Genomic DNA, 16,688 nt, shown 5'->3' on the forward strand with positions numbered 1-16,688 from the left:
CCTCCACCGCCGCGCTCCTCGGGCCGGAGAGGGCGGCGGTGGCCGCCGGGAACCCGGTATCGCTGAGGAAGCTTGTTATGCTGTTCGGTATCAGCTCTCTTATCAGCGATGAAGTTTGTTACGGTGATCCTTCTCCCCACCCCGCGGAAAAATACAAGTACTATTACACTTTTGCCTCACTGAGCAAAACTAGGAGCCACCAAGCGTTAGCTTTTCTGGTAGATAAATGTGTTGGATAAAGCACGCTGGGGGAGTTGTGGCGTGTGGGTTTTATTTTTGTTACGTGTGGTGGTCTTTCTACAGTATAGATTCTTTGGAGAGCCTGTGGTAGCAGCTTGTGTTGAAAATGGTGCCAACTGCATTGACATCAGTGGAGAACCCCAGGTATGTGACAGTAGACAAATGCAACCTGTGACCAAGGATCTGTTGAAGGGGTGTTTCTTTAGTAGATTCGATGCTTCTGCCAGTTGTTTGAACACAAACAGTTCTGCAACCTCCTGATCTACAATTTTAAGAGGCATAAATTATTTTAAAGAGTGTTAATGTGTATTAGTTATATGGTTTTCTTACTTTTAGCCAAGAGCCTCTCAAATTCTCTCTGGAAGTCTAAAATTTTTGACTTCTACTTCAAGCCTCGGTTGTGATTATACACAGGAATTTTGTATATGTCACATTTTGTTGCACTGCTGTGATGCTTTGATACCACAAACCAGGAGTAATACACATCTGTCTGAAAGATGCTTCTGAGTGTGTTGAAGTATGTAGGGTGCTGTGGTATGGCGGTTAAATAGGGAATTCTGCTTCAAGTATTTGTTTTGACTGTGTTGTAGTTTCTGGAAGAAATGTACCTGAAATACCACGAAAAAGCTGCGGAAAAAGGAGTATACATCATCGGAAGCTGTGGCTTTGACACTATACCAGGCGATATGGGAGTACTGTACACCAGAGACAAGCTGAAAGGTGACTTATTTAAGTGTGACCTTATGCTGAGAAAGAAATGCAGATGATGCTTTCACCTGGTTTGCTGTAGCAGCAGTGCTTACACAGCAACTCTTTCCATCTTTCTTTTTGCCTGCCTTTACCAGCTGAGCGGTTTCAACAGAATCTGGTAGATAAAAATTTAAAAGTAAAACCCATTCCTATGAGATTAGAGGAAATTGGTCATTAGGGAGAGGAGGGATTTAAGGTCATGTAGTTCCCTGAGAGATCAGAGCCTTCTGTTCTCAGTGGTGGGCTGTTCATCCCTAGGTAAGCCTTAGCACGCTGCCTCTTGCACAGTGAGCGTCTGGGAGGGAAGAGAAAGTGGGGATAGGAAGGCGGTAAATTAGTGGGTAACCAGGTTTCCCAAGTTTTCTTCTCCCACCAGCACTGAGAAGCTGTTGTATGAGTGTAAGTAGATAGTGTGCCATGCAATGCCACCTTCTTCATGAGCAGCCAGACATAATGGAAAAAGGATAAATATGTTGGAGGAAAGATGTAAGAAGATTTAATTCTATGCAAATAGTGATTGATCCTAGTCTCAGATGAGGACAGTTCCTTCATCAGGTCTGACTTTGAATTGGAAGGGCCAATAAGAGTATCCAAATGTTTTGCTTGTATGGACTGTTAAAACGGCTATGACGTGGGGTTGCTTTATACTGGAGCGTATCATCAGCTTTCAGTTCAAGAAAACTCAGTCTGGATCTGATTAGAGGGAGAGGAGAGGCATGGAAATGAGTATGGGGTTGTTCACAGGGTTATAATTTGATATCTGGTACCTGATCTCTTACCTCTTCCTATTCTGACTTGATGGTATTATCATCTGTCTATCCAGCTGCTTGCTTTGCTGAAATTTGCCTGTACAAGTACAGTTTTACAATCTCAGAAGGACCTGAGCAAAGCAAAACAAAGTAGAATTTGGAGGAGTTATTTTGTTTTGCTGTTCATCACAGCTAAGTATTTGCAAAACACAAGCTATGCTAAAATTAAGTGTTTTAGGATATCCTGCATGTTTCAGGTTTTTTATGGTTTTATTTTGTAGTTAAGGTCTACGAAAATCTGTGATTCCATCTTGGTTTTCATAGCCTACATCATCCTTTATTTTGAAACTTGCAGAAAAACAAAATAGGTCTCTTAATATTCTTTTCCTTTTTTAAAAAAAAATGGTTATTTACATTCTCATTAACTAGATAAGACAAATGAAAGATTTAATGAGTAAAGATAATATTAGTGACCTTTATTGAAGTACTTCACATAAGAAATTTGATACTTGCTAACAAAAAGAGCTGTGGGATTTAATCTTAGTTTATTTTCCTTTGAGATAGAGATGTGACTCTGCCTTTTCAACTAATAATGTCTGTGGCTTGCTACTTGAGTCTGACTGTGCTCTGACTTCGGGAACGAAGGACTGTATATGCCAAGTAATGTTTTCTCCTCCCTTAAAGGTACCTTAACTGCTGTTGAAAGTTTCCTGAAGGTGAAATCTGGGCCTGAGGTTAGTTGGTTTATCCCTCCTTGCAAACTCAGAGATATTTGTCATAATGCCACCGTAGCCCATTAGAATAACTGTTGTTACATTCATTGAGACCAAGGAACAAGCTGGCAGTTCTTTGGTCATGAAGTCTGAGAACTTTATTCTTTAGGAGCTCCTGAAAGTATGCTGAGCAAACAGCCTTTTGTAAGGTTCATTTGCATAGGCTGCCGGCCTAAAGTTTGTTGTGTTGTTAAGCTATTTCAAGAAATACTTAGTTTGTGTAGAGATGTGGGAAGGATTCCTACACAAACTGTAACAGAACATGGTGTGCTGCCAGTACTCCTGGTGTTTGGCTGTTTGATTGTTTTGTTGGGGAGGGGGTTGTTTCAATCTACTTCAGTGCATGTAATCATAATACATATATGTAATAATTGTAATAATGTGTAATATATATGATAATTCTAAGGTCATTATTAAAACTGTGCAACGGTGACCCAAAGCACGCTGATGTTGGTGCCCGGCAGTGGGACACACTGCTTTTCCTGGTCTGAGCACCCGTCTTGACAGATGGGGCCCAAGTCATAGTCTGTTCTTGGAAACATCTGGAGCAGTGGAGGAAGCCATCTGTTAAAGGACAGGAGACAGTAGTTAATGAGAATGTATAAATCTGTATGTTGGCTATTAAGATGATTTAAGTATGTAGTATGAGTTACAAGTGTTGGTGAGAAGGTATTTTGATAATGAGAATTAAAAACAGTGGTAGGGTTAGAAGATGGATATGTGGGTATGTCTCAAAGGATGTGGGACCTGAATGTGACGAAATTGTATGGAATAAGGGGTGGAGATTGTATTGGGTCTGTCTGAGATGGAGTTAATTCTCCCCATCGCAGCTCTCCTAGTACTGTGCTTTGTGTTGGCAGCTAGAAAGGTGTTGGTAACACACCAGTGGTTTGGCCGCTGCTGAGCCGCGCTGGCACAGCATCACGGCTGTCTCTCCAGCGTTCCCCCCTCACCTTGGAGGCTGGGGCTGGGCAGGACCCTGGGAGGGGACGCAGCCAGGACAGCTGACCCGAACTGACCAAAGGGGTGTTCTGTGCTGTTGCATGGCAAGCTGAGAGAAAGGAGGAGGGGTGGTGGGCATTCATTATGACACTTGCCTTTTGGAGCAACAGCTGTGCATACTGAAGCCCTGCCTCCTGGGATCATCGCTTGCTGGCAGGCAAAGAGAATTGTTTTGCTTTGCTTCTGTGTTGCAGCCTTAGCTTTTTCTGTATTAAACTGCCTTTATCTTGACCCACAAGAGGTTTTTTTCCATCTTTTTTTCTCTTCTCCGTGCCCTACTGAGAAGGGGAGTGGCAGAGTGACTTGGTGGGCTTTTGGCCAAGGTCAACCCACCACCTTTGAATATACTATAATGCATGTAATTGTAATACATACATGTAAGAACTGTAATAGTGTGTAATCTATGTAATAATTCTAAGGCCATTATTAAAATAATAATGAAACCTTTAGATACAGAATTAATTCCTGTTTCTTGATATGTCATCAGGGTTGTTGTGTACATGATGGGACCTGGAAGTCAGCTGTTTATGGCCTTGCGGATCAAGACAACCTGAGGAAGCTTCGAAAAAAGATAGGCTATGCCCCTGTGCCAGTAGTTGGTGCAAAACTTAAAAAAAGGTACAAGAAGTGTAAGATGTGAAACATGCTGTCTTCTAATGGTTCCAGTGCTTATCATATGGATTCTTAATGTACTATTAAATTCTAAAAAGGTGCATTTAGGTCTTCAGTATAATATGAACACACAGATGCTCATCTAGTAGAATGGAAAATAAATTCAGCTTTACTGATATGTTTCTATTTTACTGAAAAAATAATGTGTCCCAGCATTTACTGGGTCTCAAAGTTAGCTTGTTCCAAGAGACTTGTAGTGACATGTCAAACTTTTAGGTTTGATTTCAATCAGTAGAACAGAAAAAAGAATCAAACATTCTCATCATGCTTATCAAATTTATCCTTGCTATAGTGCATGGAATTTTGGGTTGAGCCAGGGATAAGTTTGGAATGGTTTGCCTTCAGTGAAAAGAGAAAATGTCATAAAAGTGCCTGAGAAAAAGCCAGTATTGGTAGGGCCATTTTGATCAGTTTCTTTCAGTTTGTGAGCATCTGAACTTTTTATTTCTGAGGTGATAATTTTTTTTTTTCCATTTGCAGGGGATTTCTGTTTTACAATCGGGAATTCAAAGAGTACTCCATTCCATTCATGGGAGCTGATGTTTCCGTTGTGAAACGGTCTCAGCGTTATTTTTACACAGAGTTGCAGGAAACACCTGTAAGTTACTGTTATTAGTATTCTATGTCTTTATTACCATTCTCAATGAATCTTTCCATTAGGTCATCACTGTTCTTGGCACAGATCTACATAGTAGGGTTTCTGTAATTAGGTGAATAGTAATAAACTGCAATGTGCTTTTGATCTGTAAAAGAAGGAGGCTTGTTCTGTTGATCACCTTTGGAAGTTGCTTGACCTGATGTGGTCCAGGTTCTGGGTGCATGGGCCTCTTTCCTTGATACTCTGCCTGATGAGCTTGCCTATTGCTGCTAGTATAATTATGAGAGTCTTGTAGGGCTCTCCGGCTGTCTTATTTCTGGGTATGTATTTGTAAGAAGTATTTGAAAAACAGGCCTTCCTGGTTTTCAGGAATGATGCATACATTAAGTTCTGTTCCTGTGCAGAGGCTTTTTTTTTTTTTTTTTTAATCAGAGCTTCTAAAAGCATCATAGCTGCTGTCTGTGTAACTGTAGTCAGGTCAGTATAGTGTAGTAAACATTCTTATAAAGAATTAATGTGCTGGTCATTTGTATCTGGAGGCTTCTTTGACGCTTGGGTCTCTGGTGTGCTGAGTAAAGGCAGTGTGAAGTGGTGGTGGAAAAGATGTGTAGTTTTTATTTTCCATGGTTTCCTGAGACCAGCACCAACTATATAACAGCTGTGCAAGAATTGCAGGAATCAGTTAAGAGATGAAGGTGTGACAGTGCTCTAAAAATATACTGGGAAACTACTAATTCAGAAAGACTTGCCACTGCTATTCTAGAATTCTAAAGTAAGGCCTCGGTTTCTTTGAAGCTAGAGTACAAAGAGGAGGAAAGGAAGATCTTGGAAAAGAAGCCTGAAATCAGATACCAAAGCACATCTTCCTTTAAAGTTTTCCACTCTTGTTTACCATGCTTGCTCCCTCGCCATTCTGTAGTTACATTGTCTTCTCATAATGAATGATGAAGTGAAGCATTATTCGGAGAGTTTTTTAGAACGAAGACAATTGTTTAAGGCCCTATTTAAACAGCTATCTGTTGTATCAGACAATTGCATCCTAATTTGGGGGTGAATTTATTTTTACAAAAATTCTTTGCAAAAATTTTAATGTAAGTTTTATCACTGAAAAAATGTTTCTGCCTCAGGTGCAGTATAGTGCATATGTGAACATAGGTAGTCTTGGCTCTGCTATCAAGCTGATGTTTGCTGGCTTTTTATTTCTTCTTCTTGTGAAGTTTAGCTTTGGAAGAAAACTTCTGACAAAAGTAAGTGTTCAAAACACAAAATAATTAAGTGTTTGGAGAACTTTTTTTTCTTTTCTAGTTTACTGTTGGTTGTCTTTTTTTTTTTTTTTTTTTTTCCCCCCTCTTGTTATATAGTACCCAGAATTTTTCTCTGCTGGACGCTTCACAAAGGAAGGACCAACCCAGAAACAGGTAGCTGACTTTTCCATTGCAATCCTTGTTTGTTGTGTAGTAATCTAGAGTCAACTGCTTAGTCTCAGAGAAATAATTTCTAAATCCACATTGTGTGTGCCTGTTCAGATAGCTTAAATATTTCAATAATCATGCCTTCTGCTATTAGACATCAAAGTGCGTGAAACTCGCATGAGGGGAAAAACAGACCGTGTTGCTGGGTCTGATGTATTTACATGGATGGCTCACAGCACTCCATCTGTCAAAGGTGATGACGGAGGGAGACTTAGAAGCAAAAACCAAGGACTGAAAGCACCAAGAGAATAGATGAACTTTAAAACAGTAACAGTTCCAACAAGGTGAAACTGATTAAAACTTTAGATGAGAATGTACCTTTTAAGCAGTAAGTCATAATAACTACTCTCATGTTTTGAGGGATCATAGTATGTGACATAACAGATATTTGGATTTACTACTTCTGCTTTCCTGGTAGAAGTGAGTTACTGTTTTGGTGACCACACTTGTCTTGCCCACCACAGATGGATGGAACCTCTTTCACGATAACTTTTTTTGGCGAGGGTTACAGTGAGGGGCAAGATCCCCAGAATGGCAAACCAAATGTAAAGATCTGCACTGAAGTGAAAGGACCAGGTACGCATGTTAGTAGCTGGTAACTGCTTTTTCCTCACATTCCCTACTCTCAAATAGATTTATGATTCCACTGCTATTCCTTTCATCCTCAAGGAGCACTTGCAACATGGGTAAGGTCAGCAGCCTTTACAGAACATTGCCTTGGATGCTAGCATCCGTTGTGACCCCCTTTTTGAAATAGCCAAGTCATTTGCTGCCTTGTCATTCTTCTTCCTTATGACTTTCCCCATTTTGATTTTTAGTTTTGCAGAGTAGAGCAGTAACAGGGAGAGTGCTTTAAGGATAGTTTTCAGTTCTTGTGGCCCAGATTTACCCTTGTGTATTTCCAGTCTGCTGTGAGTGAGCTTAAGCAAATCTGACATGGTAACAGTTCTAGCTGTAACATACCTGTCTTCAGGTGATTCTTTTGAGGGGCAATGACACCTGGAGTAAAGTTTGGAGACAGCAAGAATGTATATTCAGAAAGGAGTAAGTGAAGCATAGCTTCTTTAAAGAGCTTGAGATGTAGCCGAATGCAGCAGTCTTGCAGCAAAAGTCTGAATTGAAGTTAAGGATGGGGAAAGCTTTTGCTGTAATGGAGAGCCCTCTGTCACTGTGAGGTGATTGCTCATGGTGGTTGTGTGGTAGAGGCCTGTATTTGAAGCAGTATTTGTCCAGATTAGATCTTGACAGCTTTGCCAGCTGCTTGGGATGATTACCAGGTAACAAAGCTGTTCTTAAACGAGGAAGGCTGTTTCATTGCCAAAGAAATTATTTTCAGCATGCTGTAGGTAAGAGCAACATGATGTTCTACATTTCAACACACCGTACGTTGTTTGGGTTTTTTTCTTTTGTCAGAGCCTGGCTATGTTGCTACACCAATTGCAATGGTTCAAGCTGCTGTAACTCTTCTGCAAGATTCAGCTTATCTGCCTAAACAGTAAGTACTTTCCTGTGCAGAACAGCGTGATCTCCCTTAAAGCTGCTCTGTGTATATGCTTCTCTTTGAAAATACAGATCTCATAACCCTGTGGGTTTCTGTGGTGTTTGTCCATATGGCTGTGCAAGGGAGATACTTCACCACAAGCTGCATTAAAGCTACTTACTCTTCATCTGCCTTTCAGTTTGAAAGGATGTAGCCATAGGTTTTTTGTAATGCTTTTGCAGCATCTATTGCATCGGTGTCTGTATCTTCAGTTAATGGAATGGTTCCTGTTGAGTTTGCTGGATGCTGTGACAGGTGAGCCTGTCCAGTGAAAATGGGGCTTCTGGCTGCTGAAAGGTAGTGGCCACTGATTTCCTTTTTCAGTGCGCTTGTTCTCAGGGCTTCATGGTACTTGGGGCCCTCAGCTAATGAGGGCTGATAGTGACCACTGATCAGATTTGGCTGGTTATAAATGGAGTCCTCTGGAAAACCATTTTGAGCTAGTGCCCCTGGAGTGGTGTGCTGCAACTGAGGACTGTCCCTTTGGGTCGGGATGCTGTCCAAGGAAGCTCCTTGAGGTTCCTATTGGTCAGGACACTGCCTTAAGAAATTTCTCGAGGCTGAGAGCCCTCACTTTTTTAGGTGAGTGAATGGGCATTTTGGGTTGTCATTAAACCCTAGGAAGTTGTGTGGTGATAGTTTAGTTCTCCTCTCACGGACATTTGAACCTGCTGTTTGTATCTTTGCAGAGTGCTAGTTAATTGCGTTGAAAATAAATTTTATTTTGGTTCTTATTTGCTTATTTGAGAGCTTCCACAACAGATGCAGAGATGAAGCTGTGACTATAACCAGCTTTACCAAATTCCTCATACAGTCTCCTGTGGGACAGAGTGGCTTTTTCTTTCTTAGGCAGGGAAGCACACCTTTTACTTCAAAAAAAAGGTGTCGCTCAGTCACTATAGCACTTATGTTTTTCTCTTTCAATTTTCATTAACAGGGGTGGTGTATATTCTCCAGGAGCTGCCTTCTCCAAAACAAAACTGATTGATCGCCTCAACAAATGTGGTGTTGAGTTCTCTGTCATTAGCAAGCCTGAAGTCTGAAGTCAAAACATAACTGTGTGAACTAACACCTTTCCTGGGTCTAACTCTAATAAATCTCCTTTGGCTGTAAAAACTTAATCATAAAATAGTCCCACTGTGCTATTGTTTACAGCAAAAACAGACGAAAAATTGAGTTAAAAGCTGTACTATTTGTTATAGTGAGCCAAAGCTGTAAAGGACCATAAAAAGTTCTAATTGACAAGCATATTAAAGCAGTGACTTAGTGGGTACTAGTTCTAGGATTTTGTTTGATCTCTTTCATCTGAGTTCTAAGTTACTCTGTAATGTAACCACTATAGCATCCGCTTCACAATTAACCACAGTCTTCTCGCTTTGCCTGATCCCACAACTACAGAAAGCAGGCAGGCCCTGGGTCATGGGTTCCTGAGGGGATGAAACCACCAGTGAGGGCTTGTGCCTGCTTGGGATGGGTGCTGTTACTTGGTGGCATTCTTACTTTCCAAGCCTTAGTGTCCCTAGAGAAATAAAAAGAGTAGTTTAAGGAATAGTTTTGTCCTTTTTTTTCCGGGTTCTAATAAAGGTTAGCTGACTCTACTGGTGTCTTGAGGTATGTTGACTGACATTCTTACCTGTGCTAAAAAGTGTGAGAAGAGAAAGTGCAAAGATCACCTTTGGGTTTTTTTACATTTCAACACAGTGTGGTGCATAGTTGGTTTTTTTGTCAAAGCCTGGCTATGTTGCTATACCAATTGCAATGGTTTAAGCAGCTGTATTTCTTCTGGAAGAGGCTTTTTTGGTGTATCAGTAGAGCTTTTAAGAGCTCTGAAAATTACTGAGACATAAAAATTTCTCTGTCTCAGCTGCACCACATTCACCATATCCAGTATCAGACAAATCACATGCAAACTGTTGCTCTGGAGTCTCATAGCTGAATTGGAGGCTGCCTGATGGATGTCATTCACTATACAGTGATGTTTTGGGTGCTGCTTCTGAGGTTTGTGCATACAGAAGCACTGCTTCCTGTTAGGAGTGCCCCACTAACAGCTTAAATTAGGAATCAAGATTTGCAGCTGAGTTCCAGAACACTTACATGTTAATAATGGGAGATAAACAATCTGACCAGTCTACAACTGTGTTACTAGCTAAAACTGCATTTAGTTGGTTCTTTGAATAAAATCAGACCTGGACTGTGTCACTGTTGGATCCTGCTGAGACAAGCATACTCTTCTCACCCTTTAGGAAACGACTATGAGACCAATAGGCTGGATCAATCAATCATACAGGTTTTCCTGTGCCCTGGATTCTGAGGGTCACCGATGCTCGTGCTGTTGGTAGTCATAGAAATCACACATTACTTTCCTGCATCCTTCTGTATACTGACATTACAGTTGTAGTATCAAAAATGCAAGCAGGCAGTCATTCACTAATAATTCATGTTTTAGTCTGAATTTAAGCCAACTTCAAGACACACCACTGACTGCTATTGATAAGCCTGCTCTTGAACCATGCCAGGTGATACACAGCCAAGAAGGAAGTGACCTCAACAGACAGGTGTACCAGAAACCATAACTTGTGATTTTCCCTCTCCCTCACATATTGGTCATCCACACAGCACAGTGCGTTGGAAAATGCATTTTATTTTAGGAACAGTTTTAATTCCAAAGGAACCACAGTACATTTATCTCCAAGCATATCAAAGAGACTCATTATCTGGACTACTTTGGTGAAAAAAGCATTCCTGGAATGGAAACCTGCAAGTTTTGCACAGAAGACAAAAGTACCAGCAAAGTAAGAAACATGCTACCTTCTTGAAAGTCTATTATTTCATAGTATTTTCAGACTGGCCTAGACTGATAGGTTACAAGCATTGCCTAACAGCTCATGAGAAACTATGGATTTGCTTCTGCCTGCAGCTTGTTTTTTTTCCCCACCAGAAATCAAAACTGAGCTATTTATGATTAGTTACATGGGAACCAATGAAATTTATTGCGCTGACAACCCTGAGAGTAGTCTTCCATGAGAGGAAGTTCTGATGGGGGATTAAATTAGTTATCTGCGGCTGTATTTGCACACTGGGCATGTACAAATGTTAAGGCAAATTAACTAGGTCAGTGTGAATCAGTTAGTTAATGCTTTAAGCACCAAGTGGCTATCAAAAGTAAAAGAAAGATTTTACTCTTCATGTTATAACCTGGAATGAGTACTTTCATCAGCCTTGGCTTCTAAACATTTGAAGAAAAAAAAAGTCTTACGAATGTGTCAACTGCCTGAGGTAACTCAGGGAACTATTTCTAACAAAACATTTCTTTCCTTGACAAATCCCCTAACACCAGCCCTTAAGCTTACTATTGTTCACTCTCCCTTCACTAACATCTCATACTCGGTGTTTCCTGGCAATAAAATCTGTCATTACACCTATTTTTATTTTTTCTGAGAGGCGAGACTGCTATCCCAACGCAGTCAGCCTTCCAGTGGAATGTTCTCTGGAGTTACAGCCCCAAAGGTACAGAGGCACAGTTTAAGCTTCAGCTTTTAGCCATCTGACGCCACATCAAAGCAGGTGCATCAAAACATATTTGATAAATTTTAGCTTTTCTTTAGGAGGAGAAAACCACACACCCCTCAAGCAATGAAACTTCAGAGTTGCTCTCTTTAGCGATGAACTGTACAGTGTAACTCCTGGGAAATTCTCATCTTGCTCACAGTTGCTGCTCTATGCCCCTACAGTCTTCTGCATTAATCTACCACCATGATGCATCACCCTATTTCTTTCACAGGCCCCTCCTGCCCTCCTCTGGCACCATGAATAATATTATCCTTCTCTCAGATACACGTGCAAACACCTGCAGTTCTCTGAGACTCCGAGCCTGCTCAGCCACTCAACCCCAAGCCATTTTAGTCTTTGAAAAGGCAGTCCCCTTCCCAATTCATCCTCACTGTTAAGCACTGTCCCTCCACTAGATCTTTTCCACTGTATCCTTCACATACTTGTAGCAAGCCTACACAAAACCCACCCAAGTAAAATCTATTTTCTCCACTTCACTATAAACCCATCCTTAAGTTGCCATCTTGATGCTGTTAGCTAGCTGCTTTTCCTTTTCTGTCTAAAGAAAAATTCCTAGTGCTTGGGTTTTCTTGCATTTACTTCCACATCCTTCACCTTTCTGAAATCCCATTCCTTGTTACATGTTATGCTTACACTGCCATTCTTTTCAAACTGCCCCCTTGGGAATATGGTCAGCAACCACGAATGGTGCACTGAATCTAAGTAACTGAAAAAAATGGAGGAAAACAATTTAACATATAATTGAATTACAACTCCTGTAAAGTAAAAAAAGTTACTAGACCATTACAAACCTTTAGGAAGTTTTTGAATCTCATGCCAATTTTTTTATTACTATTGCTTTCTTTTTTCCTCCAAAGCACTGCCAAATGAGGATAATTCAGCTGAGCTGGTTATAAAATAGAGGCTAAAAAGTACTACAAATTAATAAAACTAGCTAGTAGTATGTTTTAATTTGTTCCAATTGATTTTCATACAAAAATATACTGTAAATAAAAATGACAGAAACATGTTAAAACCCTATTAAGCAATCTTCACTGGCATTTCATCAGACAATTCTATTTGATCAGGAATCAGAGCATTTTATACTCTTGTACACTATGCAAAACCTATGTTCAGATCTGACGTGTTTTCTGTTCCAGTTTTGAAAGTTTGATCTTTTACCCCATTTTCTGAGCTATTCACTGCATTTCTGTACAATGTGAATTTAAAAAAAATATTGCTAGAACTCCCCCTCCTTTCCTCTTTGACCATATTTATATTGTAGTTCAAGTACAAATATTCAGAGTAAATAATTACTAACCTGACTGAAAGGTCTCACTCAAACCGCCACTTTCACACTGTCAACATTTGGCATTTAAGGTTTCATTCAGACATGAATACTCCCAAGGAGAAAAATATCAAAGTGCATGCAACTGCTTCTCTAGAATGATCTGTTCTGAGATAGAAAAATCATAGCCCCAGAAGAAACTTCTTGTTTACAAGCTTAGTCTGTTATTAATACATTCATCTACTATGTACAAGGTATTAGTTAACCAATAAATTATTTCTTCGAGTAACTGTAGTAGTTTTTACTAATTGAAAAGTTTAATGTCAGATTCCACAATTCTGTAGTCTTCAAAGTTGCATCCATATATAAATTAACATACATAAAAATAATCCATTGTCTAAAAGACTGCACATCAAAATAGTACTTCCATGTCTGCCTTTAAAAGAATAGTTTTTTGAATTTATTTTTATAAATTGAAGCTTTATAGGGACATTTACTCCATAACCCATTATTAATGACATAATTATTCAAAAATATGGTTTGTAACTAAGATTTCTGTACATTTTGGTACCCTTTTCAGACTATTATGTTAGCTTTACCATCAGGTTTTCTTTCAGTGCTGTGATATGCAGGCTTCAAATATTGCAAAATATGTTTACAGACAGTAATTCTTTCAGTTATAGTAGCATTCCTATTAACCTTATGAAAATAATTTTGGCTCAAATTCCAAAGTTATGTGGGTAATATCCCTTTAAATTTGATATGCTGTTGTAAGCATCACACCCTCTAAACAATTTTTTGCTGACAACAAATTGTAAAAAATAGTGAAACATCTGAGATGTGATCTAGTTTTATGAACTAAAGAGCAGCTTTCCAAAAATGTAAGACAAATACAAAAAAATATTGCACAGCTTAAAATACAATTGTTTACATTCTGACTTCAATACAGTACAACTTAACCGTGAGCGTAAGGAATTACCAGTTTTCATTGTGAGCCCAATTATCTGTGCCAGAAGATCAACCATAATTTATAAAATTTAAACTAGTATGTTTTAAATGTTTACTTGTTATAGGAATTCTAAACAAACTTTTAAAAAGCTTAAAAAAAGCTTTTGGCCTCACTTTTGAGGGTCAGCAACTCTGCAAACCAACATTAAAGTTTCTGAACAACACAGGCCATTGAACCCACTATTCCCTCAAAAAGTTATCAGACAGTAAGCGTCTTGTGAAGCATACATTTTTATTTAACATTCCTAAAATAAGCTGTATTTACATATTATATAAATGTATGAAGTCTTAATATAAAATAGAAAACTGCATTGACTGAGGAAATCACACTCCATATGGAGTTACTTATTGAAGACCATTTGTTTATGAAATTTTACAATAATTTATATAAATTATCTCTTCCAAATTAGATGTGGGTTTGTGGTTTTTTTTTTATTTTTACTAATCCACACAATTTTGATGACTTTACAAACAGCGGTGTACATTATAAGCTTAAAAAACAGTTACAGAATCTTCCGGCGCAGAACTGGCTTTGGAAAACTAGACAGTCTTTTTTTGTTCTTTCGTAGAGTCTTCTCTACTGCATCTGTGGTTTCTTTCTGTTTGCTTTTCGTTCCATCCACTGGACTTCCGAAAGGAGAGATTAATTTTATTTCCACTGGTGGAGGTGACCAAGAACCTTCTTTTCTTGTGGTTCTGACAAGAGAGAGAAGTGTCCAATTGATGATTTTATCATTAACAGTATTTAGTAGAGGAAAACCACCCCATGGAATTACAAAATCAATGCCAATTAATTATTTATAGGCTTCTTTGTAGATAGGATCAAGATAGAAAAGATACTAAGTAAGTTTCCTTTTGCTTTCATTCCTTACCAAACCGTCCCGAGCATTCTCAGTCACTGTTCATTTGAGCTTTTAGAACCCCCCCCCCCACTCCAGCTTTTAAGAGGCAAATGTCCTCAGTTTTCCACAAGGAACCAGAAAACATGTCCAGAAACAAGTTCTCTTTACTCATTGTCCAACTCCCTCCTGCCTTGTATGGAGAACTGAAGACCATAAGAGCGTGGTTTCGTAAGGTAGAATAAGTGTAAGAGCACGCCATCACTGCAAAGAGTAGTGTCCACCTGCCCTTTTCTATTGCTCCCTCTTCTGTTTCCATTAGAAAAGTAAAATGTTAAGGGGAGAAAGACCTAGTACAGCAGCAGAGTGGACGGGCTCTAAAGTCAGAACAGAACTGCACAGCCAGGTGAGGAGGAGGAAGTTCCATGGCTACCACAATGAAGGAATGCAAATAAGTGTTCAAAACAAATTTCATACTTGCTTGCTTTCTTGATTTTTGATTTTGCAGTTCTACCCCTCTTCAATTTTGGCTTTCCCACAGACTCTGTGGATTTGGTATCCTCTTCCTCTTTAGTTGGAAGCTCCTAGAGTTAAGGCAACAAATAGGTTACCCATGCATGAGTTCTTACACTTCTACAGAATACAAATGAATGTTTCTTTCATGAAGAAGTCATGCCAAAGTTATTTCCAAAATCATTAGTTTCTCTCCACAAAAACAAACCTTCCATCTCAAATGACTGTACCATCCTAAAAGTTCAGATTCTGAAATTAACAGGTAACACACCAAGTAAGTTTAAAGAAAGCCACTGTGCTTTTTATTAAAGGCAAAGCAATACATATTAATTCTTGACTTACATAGATTCAAAACTGATTTTTGTAGTTCATTTTCATGAAGGAAAAAAAATTGCTTAGTTGATTAATTCAAAGCTCTCTTTTTAGATAAATTTTTGTGGAGGTTTGAACTCAGCCAGCAGCCAGATGCCATGTGGCCGGCCATTCACCTCCCCTCCCCTCTCTGGTAAGATAGGGGAGGGACAAAAGAAGAGAATCCATGGGTTGAATAAAAAGAAAGAATTTACTAAATATGACAAGAGAACAACAGTAACAATAGTGAGTTCAAAAAGAAAATGTTTAAAATGCAACAGTGGCTTACTGAATGCAGCAACAATACTGCCTGACGAGCAGACAGCGTGTCCTCGAGCAGAGCGAGCCCGAGGGAGAGCCACACCCCCCACCTGGGCATGACATCACATGGTACGAAATACTCCAATGAAAATTAACTCCATCCTGGTCAAAACCACGACAGTCTCCACCCCTTATTCTATACCACTGACATTATGCTCAGGTTTCCAAATACATCTTAAGGAATCACCAAATCACCTTTTTTTTTTTTTCCTTTTTTTTTTTTTCCCCCCTACCCGCCCCAGGTCTCACAGATATCATTCCCTTAGTCTATGGTCCATCCTTCCACAATGTTTGCGGAGTTCCATAACTTCAGGTTCCATCTGTTATGACTGTCTTTAAGGCTGAGGAATGAGGCGGAGTTGGCTCAGTTGGTGGAGCAAGAGGCTTTGGATGTGGCACGGGGATGTTGCAAGGCACTAAATGCAATAACAGGGTTGTTTCATAGTCCCGTTCACTGGCTATTCTCACCTAAAATCAAATCCACAGTATGTAGGAGGTTTGACTGAGCAGGGCCCGCTTGCTTGGCAGATCCTCTGGTACTGACTAACCAGGTGGCTTTTCCTAAATGTATGTCCCAGTGTTTGAACGTTCCACCACCCATTGCTCTCAGTGTAGTTTTCAGCAACCCATTGTATCACTCAATTTTCCCAGAGGCTGGTGCATCGTAGGGAATGTGATATATCCACTCAATGCCATGTTCTTTGGCCCCAGCATCTATGAGATTTTTGAAGAAATGTGTCCCATTATCTTACTCAATTCCTTCTGGTATGCCATGCCACCATAAGACTTTCTCCTCAAGGCCTAAAATGGTGTTCTGGGCAGTGGCATGGGACACGGCATGAGTTTCCAGCCAATCAGTGGCTGCTTCCACACTCTAAGTACATAGTGTTTGCCTTGCAGAGTTTGTGGAAGTGTGATATAATCAATCTGCCAGGCCTCCCCATATTTATACTTTGACCATAGTCCTCGATACCAAAAGGGTTTTAACCATTGGGCTTGCTTGATCGTAGCACATGTCTCACA

The 16,688-nt window shown here is 39.7% G+C and overlaps 2 protein-coding genes across 2 annotated transcripts in view; one reads left to right on the plus strand and one right to left on the minus strand.

Annotated features, from left to right (window-relative positions):
- The first annotated feature begins 264 nt into the window (after positions 1-264).
- SCCPDH (saccharopine dehydrogenase (putative)) lies at positions 265-9,345 on the plus strand. The gene is made up of 10 exons (XM_026844068.1): positions 265-384; positions 831-960; positions 2,424-2,473; positions 4,002-4,132; positions 4,667-4,784; positions 5,912-6,031; positions 6,146-6,202; positions 6,721-6,832; positions 7,670-7,751; positions 8,734-9,345. Exons 2-10 carry the CDS (start codon positions 843-845, stop codon positions 8,837-8,839), a joined length of 894 nt encoding a protein of 297 aa, XP_026699869.1. The 5' UTR covers positions 265-384; positions 831-842; the 3' UTR covers positions 8,840-9,345.
- A 1,072-nt stretch (positions 9,346-10,417) lies between these two features.
- AHCTF1 (AT-hook containing transcription factor 1) overlaps positions 10,418-16,688 on the minus strand; it is a 56,679-nt gene continuing 50,408 nt past the window's right edge. The window contains exons 35-36 of the mRNA XM_026844067.1: positions 14,958-15,064; positions 10,418-14,337 (exon numbers count right to left, since the gene is read on the minus strand). Coding sequence (XP_026699868.1) covers positions 14,145-14,337; positions 14,958-15,064 — 300 coding nt within the window. The 3' untranslated portion in view covers positions 10,418-14,144. The remainder of the gene's footprint in view (positions 14,338-14,957; positions 15,065-16,688) is intronic.

Source organism: Athene cunicularia (genome assembly GCF_003259725.1).
Source record: "Athene cunicularia isolate RWA chromosome 3 unlocalized genomic scaffold, athCun1 chr3_part1, whole genome shotgun sequence".
Taxonomy (NCBI): domain Eukaryota; kingdom Metazoa; phylum Chordata; class Aves; order Strigiformes; family Strigidae; genus Athene; species Athene cunicularia.